Source organism: Acanthochromis polyacanthus, chromosome 16 (genome assembly GCF_021347895.1).
Source record: "Acanthochromis polyacanthus isolate Apoly-LR-REF ecotype Palm Island chromosome 16, KAUST_Apoly_ChrSc, whole genome shotgun sequence".
Lineage (NCBI taxonomy): Eukaryota > Metazoa > Chordata > Actinopteri > Pomacentridae > Acanthochromis > Acanthochromis polyacanthus.
The window spans coordinates 18836884-18854572 of NC_067128.1; the positions used below are offsets into that span (position 1 = coordinate 18836884).

At 41.3% G+C, this 17689-nt stretch overlaps 2 protein-coding genes across 2 annotated transcripts in view; one reads left to right on the forward strand and one right to left on the reverse strand.

The window, feature by feature from the left end:
* LOC110945556 (moronecidin-like) overlaps positions 1 to 17689 on the forward strand; it is a 307687-nt gene that overhangs the window by 121441 nt on the left and 168557 nt on the right. The window lies entirely within an intron of this gene.
* The window catches only part of LOC110957911 (exostosin-1), a 405942-nt gene continuing 400243 nt past the window's right edge, over positions 11991 to 17689 (reverse strand). Inside the window, exons 12-13 of the mRNA XM_051960974.1 lie at positions 17053 to 17224; positions 11991 to 12889 (exon numbers count right to left, since the gene is read on the reverse strand). Coding sequence (XP_051816934.1) covers positions 12704 to 12889; positions 17053 to 17224 — 358 coding nt within the window. The 3' untranslated portion in view covers positions 11991 to 12703. The remainder of the gene's footprint in view (positions 12890 to 17052; positions 17225 to 17689) is intronic.

Here is a 17689-nt window from a genome sequence, read left to right on the forward strand (position 1 = left end):
AAGAAGATAAACTGTACATTAAACTTGGCATAAGTCAGATAAATGACAACATAACATTGTGATTGCTCTATATCAGCAATTTGCTTATTAACTTTCGAAGCTAGCAGTATGTCAAGGCTGTGTTGTTAACTTTTTTGCTGCCCCCTAGAGGTCAATAAATGTTATTGTACAGTTCAGTGGCATTCATACATGGATTGTGCTGCAAATTAATGACACAAAAAGGTAAAACTGTCACAGTCAAAAGGAATTGACATCTATTGCCACACTGCACACTTTGAATGCACGTGCAGCTGCAAAACCCAGCATTTGAAAAGAGCCGATCTGGTATTTGTTTATTTATTTATTTATTTATTATTTATTCATTTATTTGTTCCTTCCATGAAAGCGGACAACGTAATTTGTGGATAAATGCACTCTACATTTTCAGATCAACATCCATTCCTGTTAGGGCAGGTAGATTTCATTTTTGTCAGATGAAAAAGAAAACTATTGCAGAAGACTGTAGCCTTGGTCTGTGTAGATGAATCGAGTCTATTGTCATAGAATTCATTGCGGTTGAAGCTGTGACAAACTGACAACTAAGATTTTTTTAATTATATTAATAGTTAATATATTATCTGTCACTGAAGACCTTTGTGAACTCAGAGGCATGTATTTATAGGATAGTGTTCTTGTTTTACTGCTAGCTATTCTGAAGCACTTTTAATGAGCGCAATGTCTAACTTAGAGTGCTGACTGCTGGGAGATATGAACAATTAGTTGATTCTCAATTATTAGTTACACTGCCAGTAGCTGCTGTCATGTGTAACATTGCTTGCTGTGACTGGCTGGGCCTGCTTTGTTGCAGGCTAAAACAGAGGAAAGTCTATGTTAAATTTAATAAAATATTGCTGCCCTTCAGCAGAGTGTATTGTATATTGTTACGCATACTGGAGACACATGTGATTTGCTCTCCTTGTAAAAGACTGTTCTTTTAAATATCCTGAAATATGGTTTACCCAATAGTGAAACAAAACTGATCATTTTATTACAGACATCTTCATGGATCCTATGGGACATCTGGATTTCGGTGTTTTATGCCACTTAAGAGCCTTCTGTGCCTTTTTACTATCCCCATGACAGACTTATATTTTTGTGTTTTTTTTTCTGCTGCCTGACTTGCTCTGACATCAGCAGGAACAGGGATCTATGTTCACTGTCCAATAAGTACAAACGATGAGAAGTGAAGCGGTTTACTTCCCTCCTGAGGGAACCCATGGATGATCACATCCAATGACTAACACTGACCTGTATTGATCACTGTGGAGACAAGGCCCTTTAACATGCTCCTACAGAGAGGAGGGCTTTGTGTTTGTGTGTCGCTCTAAAAGATAAAAAAAAGAGTGTCTGATGCTGAGAAACAGTCTGCAAGATATTATTATAGTCTGGATTCCCTGTTGACAGCTCCTTACAGACAGGAGGCCTTTCTCTCTGCTTCACTGACTCCTATTCAGATGGAACAGAGGCTGACAATAGAATAATAACAGCAGAATGAATATGCAGGAGTTTGTACTTAATTTGAGTGCATTTATTGGCTTATTACCATCACACACAAATGCACAGTAGCGACTTCCTTTCAAAGAGCTTGCTGCCCTTGAGAAAAAAACCCCCCAACAATTAAAACTAGAACTCAAAATGAACTCCAAATTCACTTCACGTCAGACAGATGCATCATTAGTCCACCGGCTTCAATCTAACTCATACAGGAGAATACACAGACAAAATGAGACAGATCAACATGAAAAACAAACTGATAGCTGGAGATGCAAATAGAAAATTCCAGTTTTGATTGGTTCTGTGGGAAGGTAGTGATGAAAAGATGAGGCATGACTGGTATACGCAAGCATGGTCTTGATTGTTTGGAAGACAGAGAGCACAAAAATGGACAGCAGAGAATGGATTCTGCTCGACTGGTTTAGAAACTTGATGGGTTTTTTGCTACCCAGCGGTGCTACTGCTGCGGTGTGTTTTAATGTTGTGAATGCTGGCTGACTACGACCTAACTTTTGAGAGAAACAGTATCACTCATTTCTTCAAACTCTTTAAACAACCTTTCACCAAAAATTAATCACCTGATGCTTTGTGTTGGAATCAAAGGCTGTAGATGATTATTGTTGTAGTGCTACAGAACCTTCTAGGGAGGAGCTTGGAGTTAGCAGTCAGTCACATTGGACAGTGGAAACCATAATATGTCCTGCCTTCTACCAAGAAACCATAACTGCAATCTGCGCCTGACATCAACAAGCAACTTTGACACAAAATTATTTAAAAAAAGTTCTACTAAAGAAATAACAAAATGCATTTTTAGGTCTTTTGAAAAACCAATGCGATCTTAAGGTTATGGTAAGCAAAGCCTTGTAATCTGGATTATGGTTTAGAGAATTGTTGAATAGAGTATATGTCCACTCCTCTTCAATGGCTGTGCGAAGTTGCTGGATATTGGTGGGAACTGGTACACGCTGTCGTATACGCCGATCCAGAGCATCCCAAACATGCTCAATGGGTGACATGTCCAGTGAGTATGCTGGCCATGCAAGAACTGGGATGTTTTCAGCTTCCAAGAATTGTGTAGAGATCCTTGCAAAATGGGGCCGTGCATTATCCTGCTGCAACATGAGGTGACGTTCTTGGATGTATGACACAACAATGGGCCTCAGGATCTCATCACGGTATCTCTGTACATTCAAAATGCCATCAATAAAATGAACCTGTGTTCTTCATCCATAACAGACACCTGCCCATACCATAACCCCACCGCCACCATGGGCCACTCCATCCACAACATTGACATCAGAAAACCGCTCACCCACACGACGCCACACACACTCTCTGCCATCTGCTCTGAACAGTGTAAACTGGGATTCATCCATGAAGAGAACACCTCTCCAATGTGCCAGACGCCATCGAATGTGAGCATTTGCCCACTCAAGTCGGTTACGACGACCAACTGGAATCAGGACGACGAGCATGCAGATGAGCTTCCCTGAGACAGTTTCTGACAGTTTGTGCAGAAATTCTTCGGTTTTGCAAACCGATTGTTTCAGCAGCTGTCCGAGTGGCTGGTCTCAGACCATCTTGGAGGTGAACATGCTGGATGTGGAGGTCCTGGGCTGGTGTGGTTACACGTGGTCTGTGGCTGTGAGGCTGGTTGGATGTACTGCCAAATTCTCTGAAACGCCTTTGGAGACGGCTTATGGTAGAGAAACGAACATTCAATACATGAGCAACAGGTCTGGTTGACATTCCTGCTGTCAGCATGCCAATTGCACGCTCCCTCAAATCTTGCCACATCTGTGGCATTGTGCTGTGATAAAACTGCACCTTTCAGAGTGGCCTTTTATTGTGGGCAGTCTAAGGCACACCTGTGCACTAATCATGGTGTCTAATCAGCATCTTGATATGGCACACCTGTGAGGTGGGATGGATTATCTCAGCAAAGGAGAAGTGCTCACTATCACAGATTTAGACAGATTTGTGAACAATATTTGAGAGAAATGGTGGTATTGTGTATGTGGAAAAAGTTTTAGATGTTTGAGTTCATCTCCTAAAAAATGGGAGCAAAAACAAAAGTGTTACATTTATGTTTTTGTTGAGTGTATATATCAAAGCTAGGTGTGTTGACTTTTCTTGGTTTTTATTTTTGTTTTTAAATGTAAAGCACTTTGTGTTGCACTTTTATATGAAAAGTGCTGTATAAATAAAGTTTGACTGAACATCAGTGTTATATAAGATACATAATACTCAATGTACTTTATGACCGACACACACACACGCACAAACAAACCCACCCACACACACACGCATGTACACACACACACACACACACACACACACACACACACACACACACACACACACACACACACACACACACACACACACACACACACACACACACACACACACACACACACACACACACACACAGGCTATTGGACCTATAATAATGTATCATAAGAGCAAAAGGAGAATTCCCTAAAGCAAACTGAAATGAAAGCCATTGTAGCTGACACTAAATCATCTGTTGGCTCATGTAGAAAAAGAGGAAATTAATGTATTTGGAAAATAGTTCACTCTGAATGGAAAATGGTCCATTTTGGCCTCATTCAGAATGGCACTGACAGAGCCAGCCTCCTCAAAGCCATGGTCCAAGAGGGCAACCGGCTCTGGAAGGAGTGGCTGCCATCATCCGCAGGCTTTACGAGGAGCCAGAGGGAGGAATCTGAAGACACCAGGGAAAGCATGCTGGTGTGGCAGACCGAGTTGGACTTCCAGCTCTCTAATGCTGAACATTTTTCACAAAGCAACATCCATCACAAGATACCGCAGCTCAATAATTTCAAGAACAAAATCACACTGAGTGCGTTGATGGACTGATCGTGTTTGGAGAGGGTCTGATCCAGAAGAGTTCACTGCAGGATGCAGCACCGATAATGGAGGAGCTGGAGGAACTGCACCCCTACAGCCGGGAAGTTTTCAGGAGACTGGTCTGCTTCCAATAGCATTTCAGTCATCCTCCGACCAGAGAAGAACCAGAGCTCTCTGCTACCACCTTTCCCTGGAGTCCAGCTTGGAGCTGATTGGTCGGAGGTGGCTAGGGCAGAACCTCGGAAGCCTCCCGACCACACCCACCCACCTGCTGATCTCACCCCTGGAGCGTTCACGGAGGGGGAAGCCAGTGAGTGTGGAATCTCTGCCTTTGGAATGGGACCACAACAAAGATGTGTGAGGATGATGAGGAAGAACACGACGAAGAAGGACCCTATTTCAGTGCATTGTCAGTTTCAAGCAGGCCTATGACTGTGCATATATGTGGTAGTAAACTTCTAATTTAACTATGAACACAAACATATACATTCAACAGCAAGGAAAACAGGACTTAAGAATTATAAACACTTCCGTTCAAAAGTTTAAGGTCACTTAGAAAGGTTTTCATTTTTGAAAGACAATCACTTTTTTTCAATGAAGATAACATTAAATGAATCAGAAATACAATCTAGACATTGTTAATGCGGTAAATGACTATTCTAGCTGGAAATGGCTGATTTTTAATGGAATATCTACATAGAAGTACAGAGGAACATTTCCAGCAACCATCACTCCTGTGTTCTAATGCTACATTGTGTTAGCTAATGGTGTTGAAAGGCTAATTGATGATTAGAAAACCCTTGTGCAATTATGTTAGCACATGAATAACAGTGTGTGTTTTCACAGAAAACCTGAAATTGCCTGGGTGACCCCAAGCTTTTGAATAGTAGTGTTAAAATAAACAGTATTTTTAATGCAGAATCATAGGTAGTAAAATACAACCTGAAGCAAAATGCAGTATGCAAATGCATCCTCAGTGTGTGGTAGCTTTATGAAGACATATGAGGAACTGAACTGCCCAGAGGCATTTCACTGGTAGAAATCAGGAAAACACCTTTTAGTTATGAAACATAAAGCATTTTTCATGAATAAAATGGTATTCAAACCATATTTCAAACCTGTTCGATGTGTGTGGTTTTGATGCTAATATTTACATTGTCTGAAGATGTTGCCTAAAAAGAATGTAGCCCCTGATCCCTGTGTTTGATGACCGAGTTTGTCTTCTGAGATCTTAGCTTGAAGACGCATGTCACATCAAAAGGGATTAAAACTGTGATAACCTTCAGGTGATAAAGAGATTGTTGTTATTGCCTATGAGAGATGGTTGGGAACAAGGGGGAGGGAGACCTGAAAAGAAAAAAGGGGGTTAGATGAAGGAATGGTGCACAGGGAACAATAGAAAGTAAGATCAGGTGACTGTAATTATTGTATCTGAGATGAGGGAGGAGAAAAGATGCAAGGAGGGGGAAAAAATCAATGAAATATAGATAAAGGAGAAGACAAATAAAAAATGGCAAGTGATAAAGGAGTATCATTAAAAAGATGAGCTGATTGGCTCGTTTATTGTCATGGGAGCCACCCTCCCTGTAAATTATATACACACGTAGAGTATATGCATGTTTATATATGTATTCATTACTGTCAAAAACTGATGCAATTGTTTACTTTCATTTATCAGGGTAAAGTTACATGCAGCTTGCTTCACATTCTTGTTGTCTGATGACGTGTGCATACACAATACAATTGTTCTGTGTTTACACACGAAACACAAGCAATGGTACTTTAAGTTGTGTGAAACGATGTAGGAAAGACTTCTGCATTTGAGAAAACAATGTTGGTTGAAAAAAACATCACAGAGAGCAAAAGACAGTTTGTGAGCCATTATCCCAGCACACCTTTGTGACTCATTTGGCCTTACATTTTAAAATGTATTCAGCTGTAAACTGAATTGTCCTTGAAATAAAATCCATCCTCTCTGTACATCACTTAATCCTCATTAGGGTCACAGGGAGGCTACAGTCTGTCTCAGCTGACTTAGGGTGACACGCTGGACAGATCACCAGTCTATCAGAGGACTACACATAGAGATAAACAATCACACTCACATTCACACTTATGGACAATCTACAATTATCAGGAGACTTCACCATGTTTTTGGACTGTGGGAAGAAGTCGAAATACCTGGAGTAAACCTATGCATGCACTGGGAGAACATGCAAACTCCATGCAAAAATATCCCAGAGGACATGAACCAGGGATCTTCTAGCTGCAAGGCGAAAATGCTAACCACCATAAAACTACGCAGCCCCTGCAATAAAATAAAAATAACAATTTTATTATATATACAAAATCACTAACCACTTACAATAATTATTCTCAGTAATAAATAATGTAAACTGTATTTTCTTTTCGCCACAGGATGTTAACAGGAACTGAATTGGCTTGAAGGAGTTTCTCTTCTGAGTATATTAAACACCTACAGCATCAGACACCAGCAAGATCCACATGTGGATCTCCATAGCATGAGAGAGTTAAATATTCAGAAATATATATTTACATTGTCACAGGTCACACCATGTACTTTTCTTCTGCTCAGGGAAGCTGTCGCACGCAGAAACGCAGCTTAGTGTGATGCTTCCAGCAGAGTTTATTAAAAACCTGCAGCAGCATTTACGTACACACGTGGACAAAATTGTTGGTACCCCTCAGTTAAAGAAGGAAAAACCCACAATTCTCACTGAAATCACTTGAAACTCACAAAAGTAACAATAAATAAAAATTTATTGAAAATTAAATAATCAAAAACAGCCATTACTTTTGAATTGTTGATTAACATAATTATTTAAAAAAACAAACTAATGAAACAGGCCTGGACAAAAATGATGGTACCTCTATAAAAGATTGAAAACTGTTTGACCAGAGTGACATGATTAACTCAGGTGTGTCATTTAATTGACATCACAGGTGTTTCCAAACTCATAATCAGTCAGTCTGCCTATTTAAAGGGAGACAAGTAGTCACCCTGCTGTTTGGTGAAAAGGTGTGTACCACACTGAACATGGACAACAGAAAGCGAAGGAGAGAATTGTCCCAGGACATCCGAAAAAAAATGATAGACAAACATCTTAAAGGTAAAGGCTATAAGACCATCTCTAAACAGCTTGAAGTTCCTGTGACAACAGTGGCTCATATTATTCAGAAGTTCAAGACCCACGGGACAGTAGCCAACCTCCCTGGACGTGGCCGCAAGAGGAAAATTGATGACAAATTGAAGAGACGGATCGTTGGAATTGTATCCAAAGAGCCCAGAGCAACCTCCAAAGAAATTAAAGGTGAACTCCAAGGCCAAGGTACATCAGTGTCAGATCGCACCATTCGTCGTTGTTTGAGCCAAAGTGGACTTCATGGGAGACGACCAAGGAGGACACCACTGCTGAAAAAAACTCATAAAAAAGCCAGACTGGAATTTGCAAAAATGCATGTTGACAAGCCACAAAGCTTCTGGGAGAATGTCCTTTGGACAGATGAGACCAAACTGGAGCTTTTTGGTAAGGCACATCAACTCTATGTTCATAGACTCAAAAACCAAGCATACGAAGAAAAGAACACTGTCCCTACGGTGAAACATGGAGGAGGCTCAGTAATGTTTTGGGGCTGCTTTGCTGCATCTGGCACAGGGTGTCTTGAAAGTGTGCAAGGTACGATGAAATCTGAAGACTATCAAGGTATTCTGGAGAGAAATGTGCTGCCTAGTGTCAGAAAGCTTGGTCTCAGTCGCAGGTCATGGGTCTTCCAACAGGACAACGATCCAAAACACACAGCCAAAAACACCCAAGAATGGCTGAGAGAAAAGCGTTGGACTATTCTAAAGTGGCCTTCTATGAGCCCAGATCTGAATCCCATTGAACATATGTGGAAGGAGCTGAAACATGCCATTTGGAGAAGACACCCATCAAACCTGAGACAACTGGAGCTGTTTGCTCATGAGGAGTGGGCCAAAATACCTGTTGACAGCTGCAGAACGCTCATTGACAAATACAGAAATCGTTTAATTGCAGTGATTGCCTCAAAAGGTTGTGCAACAAAATATTAAGTTATGGGTACCATCATTTTTGTCCAGCCCTATTTCATTAGTTTGTTTTTTTAAATAATTATGTTAATCAACAATTCAAAAGTAATGGCTGATTTTGATTATTTAATTTTAAATACATTTTTATTTATTGTTACTTTTGTGAGTTTCGAGTGATTTCAGTGAGAATTGTGGGTTTTTCCTTCTTTAACTGAGGGGTACCAACAATTTTGTCCACGTGTGTATATACACACGTGGACAAAATTACAAAAATGATGGTACCCATAACTTAATATTTTGTTGCACAACCTTTTGAGGCAATCACTGCAATTAAACGATTTCTGTATTTGTCAATGAGCGTTCTGCAGCTGTCAACAGGTATTTTGGCCCACTCCTCATGAGCAAACAGCTCCAGTTGTCTCAGGTTTGATGGGTGTCTTCTCCAAATGGCATGTTTCAGCTCCTTCCACATATGTTCAATGGGATTCAGATCTGGGCTCATAGAAGGCCACTTTAGAATAGTCCAACGCTTTTCTCTCAGCCATTCTTGGGTGTTTTTGGCTGTGTGTTTTGGATCGTTGTCCTGTTGGAAGACCCATGACCTGCGACTGAGACCAAGCTTTCTGACACTAGGCAGCACATTTCTCTCCAGAATGCCTTGATAGTCTTCACATTTCATCGTACCTTGCACGCTTTCAAGACACCCTGTGCCAGATGCAGCAAAGCAGCCCCAAAACATTACTGAGCCTCCTCCATGTTTCACCGTAGGGACAGTGTTCTTTTCTTCGTATGCTTGGTTTTTGAGTCTATGAACATAGAGTTGATGTGCCTTACCAAAAAGCTCCAGTTTGGTCTCATCTGTCCAAAGGACATTCTCCCAGAAGCTTTGTGGCTTGTCAACATGCATTTTTGCAAATTCCAGTCTGGCTTTTTTATGAGTTTTTTTCAGCAGTGGTGTCCTCCTTGGTCGTCTCCCATGAAGTCCACTTTGGCTCAAACAACCACGAATGGTGCGATCTGACACTGATGTACCTTGGCCTTGGAGTTCACCTTTAATTTCTTTGGAGGTTGCTCTGGGCTCTTTGGATACAATTCCAACGATCCGTCTCTTCAATTTGTCATCAATTTTCCTCTTGCGGCCACGTCCAGGGAGGTTGGCTACTGTCCCGTGGGTCTTGAACTTCTGAATAATATGAGCCACTGTTGTCACAGGAACTTCAAGCTGTTTAGAGATGGTCTTATAGCCTTTACCTTTAAGATGTTTGTCTATCATTTTTTTTCGGATGTCCTGGGACAATTCTCTCCTTCGCTTTCTGTTGTCCATGTTCAGTGTGGTACACACCTTTTCACCAAACAGCAGGGTGACTACTTGTCTCCCTTTAAATAGGCAGACTGACTGATTATGAGTTTGGAAACACCTGTGATGTCAATTAAATGACACACCTGAGTTAATCATGTCACTCTGGTCAAATAGTTTTCAATCTTTTATAGAGGTACCATCATTTTTGTCCAGGCCTGTTTCATTAGTTTGTTTTTTAAATAATTATGTTAATCAACAATTCAAAAGTAATGGCTGTTTTTGATTATTTAATTTTCAATAAATTTTTATTTATTGTTACTTTTGTGAGTTTCAAGTGATTTCAGTGAGAATTGTGGGTTTTTCCTTCTTTAACTGAGGGGTACCAACAATTTTGTCCACGTGTGTACACTATCAGTCAAAAGTGTGGACGCATTATCTCGTTCATTTGAATGAGAAAGTGTGTTCATCTTTTGACTGGTAGTGTATCTTCAAAGCAAGAATTGTGTGCATTTACACGTGAAACGACAGCAGTAACTTCATTAAGCTAAGAGTAGGAAACTGGAAAAGTTTGGACTGCATAGTTATTTATTGACGATGTGATCTGTCCTAACATGATCCATCATGCAAGATCATCAGGTCGCTCACCATTACAATCATTATACAAGGTATCTGAGGCCCCATACACCCATTTTCTTCTACATATTAGAGACGGGTGGTGGCAGCAGCATGCTAAGCAGGTCATTCAAGACGTCCATCTCCTCAGCAACCAGTTCCAGTTCATCCTGGGGGATCTCAAGGTGCTCCCTGAAGAGATATGTAATACCTTCTGCAAGCTCTGAGTCTACCCTGAGGAAGCAGTGACTCTACACCTCTGCACTCTACACACCTGTCTCCAGATGTCCAAGCTCCTCACCCTCCTCATCTCTAGGGCTAAGCACAGCCATCGTCGAGAGAAAACTTAATTCAGCCGCTTGTCTTCATAATCTCACTCTTTAAGTCACACAGAGCTCATGATGACGGCGGACGGCTGGAACTTAGATTGAAATCTAGAACTTTCCCTTTGCCTTCCTCCCACTTCCCCACAACAGTTTGGTACAATGCACTCATTACCGCCGACACTGCAATCCGTTGGTCCCTTCACTCATGAACAAGACCTTGAGATACCTGGACATCTTTACTAATGGCAGCTCCTCAACCCCAACTCAAACGGAGCAATCCACTGGTTTCCTAAAGAGAACCATGTCCTCAGACGTGGAGGAGCTGATTCTTGTCCTTGCCATTTAACAGTCGGCTGCAAAATGGTATCTGTTACCAATATAACATTAGCCGTGTTCAAATACAGGGTGACACAAAAAGAACGGGAACTTTTTAACAATCCAATAAAACCAAGAGCGATGAAAGAAAAATATTTTATTCATAGTAATTAAAACCTTAAAACATGCCATTTAAGAAACGATGAAATTTTCATTTTTAAAAATTACTTCCTGTAGATGGCGTCCTCCTCTACAAATGCATTCTTGACATCTACCTGGGGCTATCTCAAGAGTAAAGTGTACACGACTCGACCAAGAAATCTGGATGAGTTAAAACAGAGAATTCAGGATGAAATTCACAGTATCCCAGCTGAGATGTTGCAGCGGTCAATGAGGAATCTCAACAGCAGATTTCAAGAATGCATTCGTACAGGAGGACGCCATCTACAGGAAGAAATTTTTTATAAAAAAAAGGAAAATTCCATCATTGTTTCTTAAATGGCATGTTTTAAAGTTTCAATTACTATGAAAGACATTTTTCTTCCATCACTCTTGGTTTTATTGGATTGTTAAAAGTTCCTGTTATTTTTTCTCACCCTGTACTTATTGTCTAGTGTTGATATTTCACTGGTCACACTTCAATTCTGACCTTCAATAAGATTTGTCATTTACTCTGCTCTTCTGAGAAAAAAATATTTGTTCTAGTTCGTGTTGGTTTACTGTATAGCTCTGCCCCTATACAAGAACATAAAGAGTGGGAAAAGAGTAGGAATCTCAGTACAAGACATAAAAAAGGGCACATCAGGTTGAGGAGCGCAGTTATTTGAACTTGCATGAAGAAGAAAAGATGCCAGTAAAATGGAGCAAATTCGGAATGAGAAACAATTAAAGAAGGACAGAATTTTGTTCTGAACTCTCACATGAGAAATAAAGAAAGCAAGGAATGGAGCTGAGACCCAGGTTTTCTCCTTATAACATAACATCTCTTTATTTTATTTTTTATTTGCTTTATACAGACAAGAACTGCTGCTGAAAATCTACAATAGTATACAAGAGGCATATTGCCATTGTCTGTGGGGGGTTTGGGGTAGCAGCTGTCATGTGGCCTGACCCAGAAGCTACACGTTGTTCATTTTGTCCACAGTGAGTCTCTACTGTACACACACAACCCCACAGACCGTGTCCTTATAAATGCAGCTTATAACTCATAAATCTCTTCCACCTTTTGTCAACTTTCACAATAAATATCTTTTGGATTTTTTTCACACATTATTTTTTTAGGTCCTACACAGCACAGTTGTCTTGTTCAAACCATGCAACACATACTGAATGTCTGTGGTCAGGACTGACTTGGATGTGTCCAGGCCTTTGCTGCATGTGTCTACATGCATTCATATTTATGTGTACTGTCACAGATGGCAGATATGCACAGCTTCTCCGTTATCAACCACGCATACAGAAGCAGTGTTAGTTTTTCATAGAAATACGCATTTAAATGTCCTCTCGGTGTTTCATCATTTTTATGTCCAGTGCTTGTGTCACTTTTCCTTTCCAGCTTCTCAAATGCTCATCCGGTGTGTATTTTTTTGGGCTCTCGAGCAGGAAACTCAAGAACACCATGCTGACCTTCCTTACTTTCTCTCGTTCAATGATTCGGCGTGTATGCTTGTGCGTTCACAGCCTTTCAATGTCCCTGTATTTCTTCCTCAGGATGGAAACCTGGTCCCTGAACAAAACAGGGTCCAACCTCATCTGGGAGTGCACTAGGGGCATGAAACCCAGCCAGTGACCGAAGGCGTTCATGCAGGTCTGTCGCTGTGCAAAGTGGTCCGGGTCAGCCCACCGAGACGCCTTGGAACCCTTGGTTTAAAAAAAGCAAACAGAGGGATAGAGAAGACGAATGTATTAGAGCAGCATAGGAAGCAGCATAGCTCTATAGCAGGTGATACATGGGCTAAGATTTGAGTCAATAAGATTTTGAGCTTGTTAAGTGATGTAGTATGTATGTAAATCAATCCTAAAGCATAAAAGTCTGTTAAGTAAACTGTGTACAAAAACCCAGTTTGTGCATGTTCATGAAAGATTTGTTTTAAAAAACCCACAATGCTGTTGTGCTGCTCTGTTTGCTCTGGCAGTACGTGGAGCTTCTGGGCACTGCGGGGTGATTACAAACCTAGCTCCTCTTGCATCTCACCATGTAGTTCCTGAGTGCTCTGACTCTTGCGTCATTTGCACACACGTAATGCCAGATTTTCAGTCGACAGCTGACAAAGAAACTGAGATATTCAATGACTCTGCGGGTTGCATGCTGTTCTCCTCAGTTGTGCAAGCAGCAATCCCATCTTGAGTAGCCCCTGGATGACTCCACGATGTTTCTATGTTTCTCAAGCTGCTTTGTATGATCACCAGGTTAATTTGAATGGGCCGTAGGCGGTAGAGATGGGGGATTAGACCCAGGGTGGCTGCTAGGAGATAAGTTGAAGATAGAGCTGTTTAGGGCAAGGCGAAGAGCAGCAGAACCTTTGGATAAGTTTTGGCATGTGGCTTGATGTTGTGGCAGCGGAGGTTGCAAGGGGTCAGGTCACAAGGATGTGATGACAAAAAAAACGAGTGACAGAAACAGTTTGACATTTTCACAGATCTTGAATTAAAATTAAAAATTAATTGCTAAATAACAAAAAAAAAAAAAAGGCTGAAAATAGCATCCATGGCTTCTCTATCACTTCACTGAACTGTTGCTGTTGGACAAAGTGTCCCAACAGTAATCAACGCCTTCCACCTTCTCCATGTTAAATTCCCATCTGCTGCTGCTTGAAGCAAAGTAACAAATCAGGGGTGAGACAGGGGGAGGCGGGAAAAGGCTGAGAAGGAAGGGACGGGAAGGTGGGGGAGTAAATCTAGGTTTGCCGTGCTGCCTTCACAATTAAGACATTAATCACTGAGTCCATACTGCCGAGTCATCGTCCTGCCTGTGGTCACGCCATCAATCAGAAGCTGACATAGGGCTGGCCACATGAAGACACACACACCGGCCTCACACTTTCACTCACACACACACACACACACACACACACACACACACACACACACACACACACACACACAACATACACACACACAGGGATCTCCCAACAAGAAGGTCAGGGCTTTGTGTAGCCTGAAACTTTTCTACCATAACTCATTTAATACAACAAGGGACTTCTCATCTTCTCCTCTAATTTGTATAAAAGGAATCTGGAAAAGAAACAATTGCTTTTGAATAGGAGCATTTTCACCATCTGTAAACTGTATGGTTGCTCATAAACACTCTGGAGACTAACAGGTGAAATTATTCATCAGTGGTAATGTCATGTCGGGCTGGCCCGAATAGTGGTTTCTGGCCTCCGAATATTCGGGCCCTATTAAAGACGAATATCCGGATATTCGTTCCGCCCCATAACGTCCGACGTGCGCACGGTGGCGGCGGAGATGGCCCGAATAGTCGGATCCGTTCGTCTGGTCTCCTGGATCCACATTTTGCCCTCGTTTAGTCTTTAGTTAAACTGAAGAATTCCCAAACAGCAGAGGTCTTCAGCATCTTGTCCTGTGTTTATGCAACGAAGTGAAGCGTGACTTCAGAGTCGGCAGTCACCCGGCCATTCGGGTGGTGTTTACAAACACAAATGGAGGAGCCGAAATGAGCCGAAGAACACGGCGGAATGAGCCGAAATGGGCCGAAGGCGCAGGGAAGAGACGAGCTCCGACTATTTTCGTCTGGGGTGATCACATCGACATATGTGTATATGTTATAGACATATGTGTATATGTTTATGTGATCACAGGACAAGATGAGCCGATGTGGGCAGAAGGCGGAGGAAAGACAGTAACGCTGCATATTCTTTCCGCCCGGTGACGTCTGACGGCAGGGGTGGGGGGGCGGGGGCGGCGGTGAATATTCGGATACCAAATTAATATCCAGATAGTGCCGTAGCGAACGAATATTCGGATATTCGGGTCTAGCTCTGGTGTCACAGAGCAATAATTTGCTAAAAGAATCTCAATTTTGTTTGTGTCTCACACTTTACAAGCAGGTGTAAGAGAAAGCAACTGAACTGACAGGTATTCCTGCCGACTGTCTCAAACATTTCCACTGATCAGCAGGTGGTAGCAGTAATGGGTCAATAAATTCAACAATGTGCCGCAAATGCACGGAAGAAAACGACTAGCTGGCAGGCAGGGATGGTAAGAATGTCAAAAGGTCCAAACGACTCAAAGCCAATTTTGCAAATATTTCAAGAGGAAGGAAATAAAGTCAACATGATCTTTAGACCTGAAGGATAGATGACATTTTGTGAAGAAGCACTAAAAGTAACTCCAAAGGATTCAAGCCGTTTGATTACACACAAAAGAAATGACAGGAATTGGGGCTAGAACTGACTTTTATTATGTCTGGATTGGGGATGTGTGTGATTAGTAGACTAAACTATTAAATGCTGCTACCCTCACTAGTCACCAGAAGTACTGGTCGGTTAAACTTATTTCTACTTTATTAATGTCCAATGCTGATCATCTGTTTTGTCAAAGATATTCTGCAGCCACTAGCAGCCCCCCTTTCTTGCTTTAAAGCCTAAGTGCTATAAATCAGCAGGTTGGGACGTGAGACTTGCTGGTTTGCAATTCTGAGACTGTTGGAGGTTTTATTACATCACTGAAGGGCAGATTTAACTTGTACTTAGATTTATTTTATGCCTGTGCATGCTTTATATATCTAAAAAAAAAAACCCATCAAGTTCGACAAGCATCAGAGCTGTTGCTCTGCACAGAATTTACATTTTTGTTTGCTGCTTTCATTGCCAAATAATGGTAAATGGTTATCACAGATGTAGCCATAGGATGGGAGGCAACCAGAGTGAAATTTTGATCTGGAGCCCTGGTTATCATATAGTACATGGAGCAGGGAATAGCAAAAGGTAAAAGAAGTGAACATGAGAAAGATCTGAAGACTTTGTTGTTTCTGACACACTTAATTTAACAGAGATGTCCAGTTGATTCATTGAGAAAAAAAAAGGCATCTCCTTCCATCTTACTTTGATCTTTAACCCTGTGAGGCCGAGGCTATGCTCAGGGTAATTTCACTACTTTCCTTTTAAGCTATTATCTTATTTATTGTAAGGGCTAGCCATACAGCTGTATCACTTGTTTTTTTAAACAGTCTTCCATCGTTTTAATGGATAAAAACGGCAGATTATTTGAATCACCCTCACTGAAGTGTGCACTACCCAGTGTATGTGCACATGTCAGTGATCTCAACTTGCATGCCACATTTGAATCATTGTAGCAAACCTATTATTTTGTGTTTATTTTTTGTGCAAAAAGGGACAAATAATAAATTTGCTGTAATTTTAAAACATTTTTTATGGAAATGACTAATACTGTATCATTGGAAAGGCTGATATTATTTTGTGTCTATATGCGTAATATATTCCAGCTAGAATAGTCGTTTACCACAGCAACAATGTCTAGACTGCATTTGATTAATTTTCTTCCAAAAACCAGGACATTTCTGAGTGACCCCAAACCTTTGAATGGAAGTATACGTGTCATATAAATACTACCCCTCTCAGCCAACACAGTAACAATAAGTTTCTACTCCCGTTGATGCTCAGAAAGGATGAGTGGGTAGCACTGGCTATATATACATAGTATAGGGAACAGTGAATGAGTGCACAGTCTAAAGCTGTGGCTATAGGGCAGTTTTGCTCCAGAATGCATCTTTTTACTGGCAACATCTGCAGCACACACACGATGTAGGGTTGTAGAACAAAAAAAAAACACATTTTGGGATTGTTGTTTTTTTGGTTTTGGAATACACCTCAGCACTAAAAATATTTTTGAACAAATTTGTGTATTACAGGGAAGCTAACATCACAGGCTACATTACATTGCAGACTACAATAGACTCTGTAAAAGATAAGGCCACTAAGCAAGCAGCAGAGCCGTAGACAAGGCGTAAATGTGTCTGTGAGTGTACAACGCTGTCCCACCTGGGTCATCATGGTTTCTTTGTACTGCTTCTTCTGCGTTACTTTGATAGGCGGTTGCTTGGTGACAGCTGAAACTAGAAAGTTCATCAGGATGTCTTCACAGTTGGCCATGCGGTCCACCATAGTGAGCAGGCTGGACGCGATGTAGTGAGTGAACAGGTAGTGGTAGTATCTGAAATGCAAACAAAGGTAAAAAGGAGGCCCGGTTGTTATCCGTTTCAAAAAGCGTCTAGTCTAGTCTAGTCTATTCTGTATGGTTGCTGTGTTGCACTATCAGCAGCATGGGAGCACTAGATCACTGTCAACTCCGTTACCACCCTACCAAGGTCTGCTGTCCCTCGGTCTTACACACACGCACACACTTTCCACCTCTCTGCCTTCCTTCCACTCTTTTTTCTGCCTTGTGTTGTCATTTGTGAGTCTAAATAACAAAAGGGCTAAAGAGGCGCACTGAGCGTCCTAACAATAGAACAACGAGAGAGCTGTTTATCTGCGTGACAAGATGCTTCAAATCCCTTCAGAGAGTAACAATCTTCGTTCAATTTACCGCTCTGCTTAATACTTGAATTTACCATTTTTTATTTTAGTCCAGCATTGTATTTTTGACAATCGCTTTATTAGATAACGGAGAGGTGGA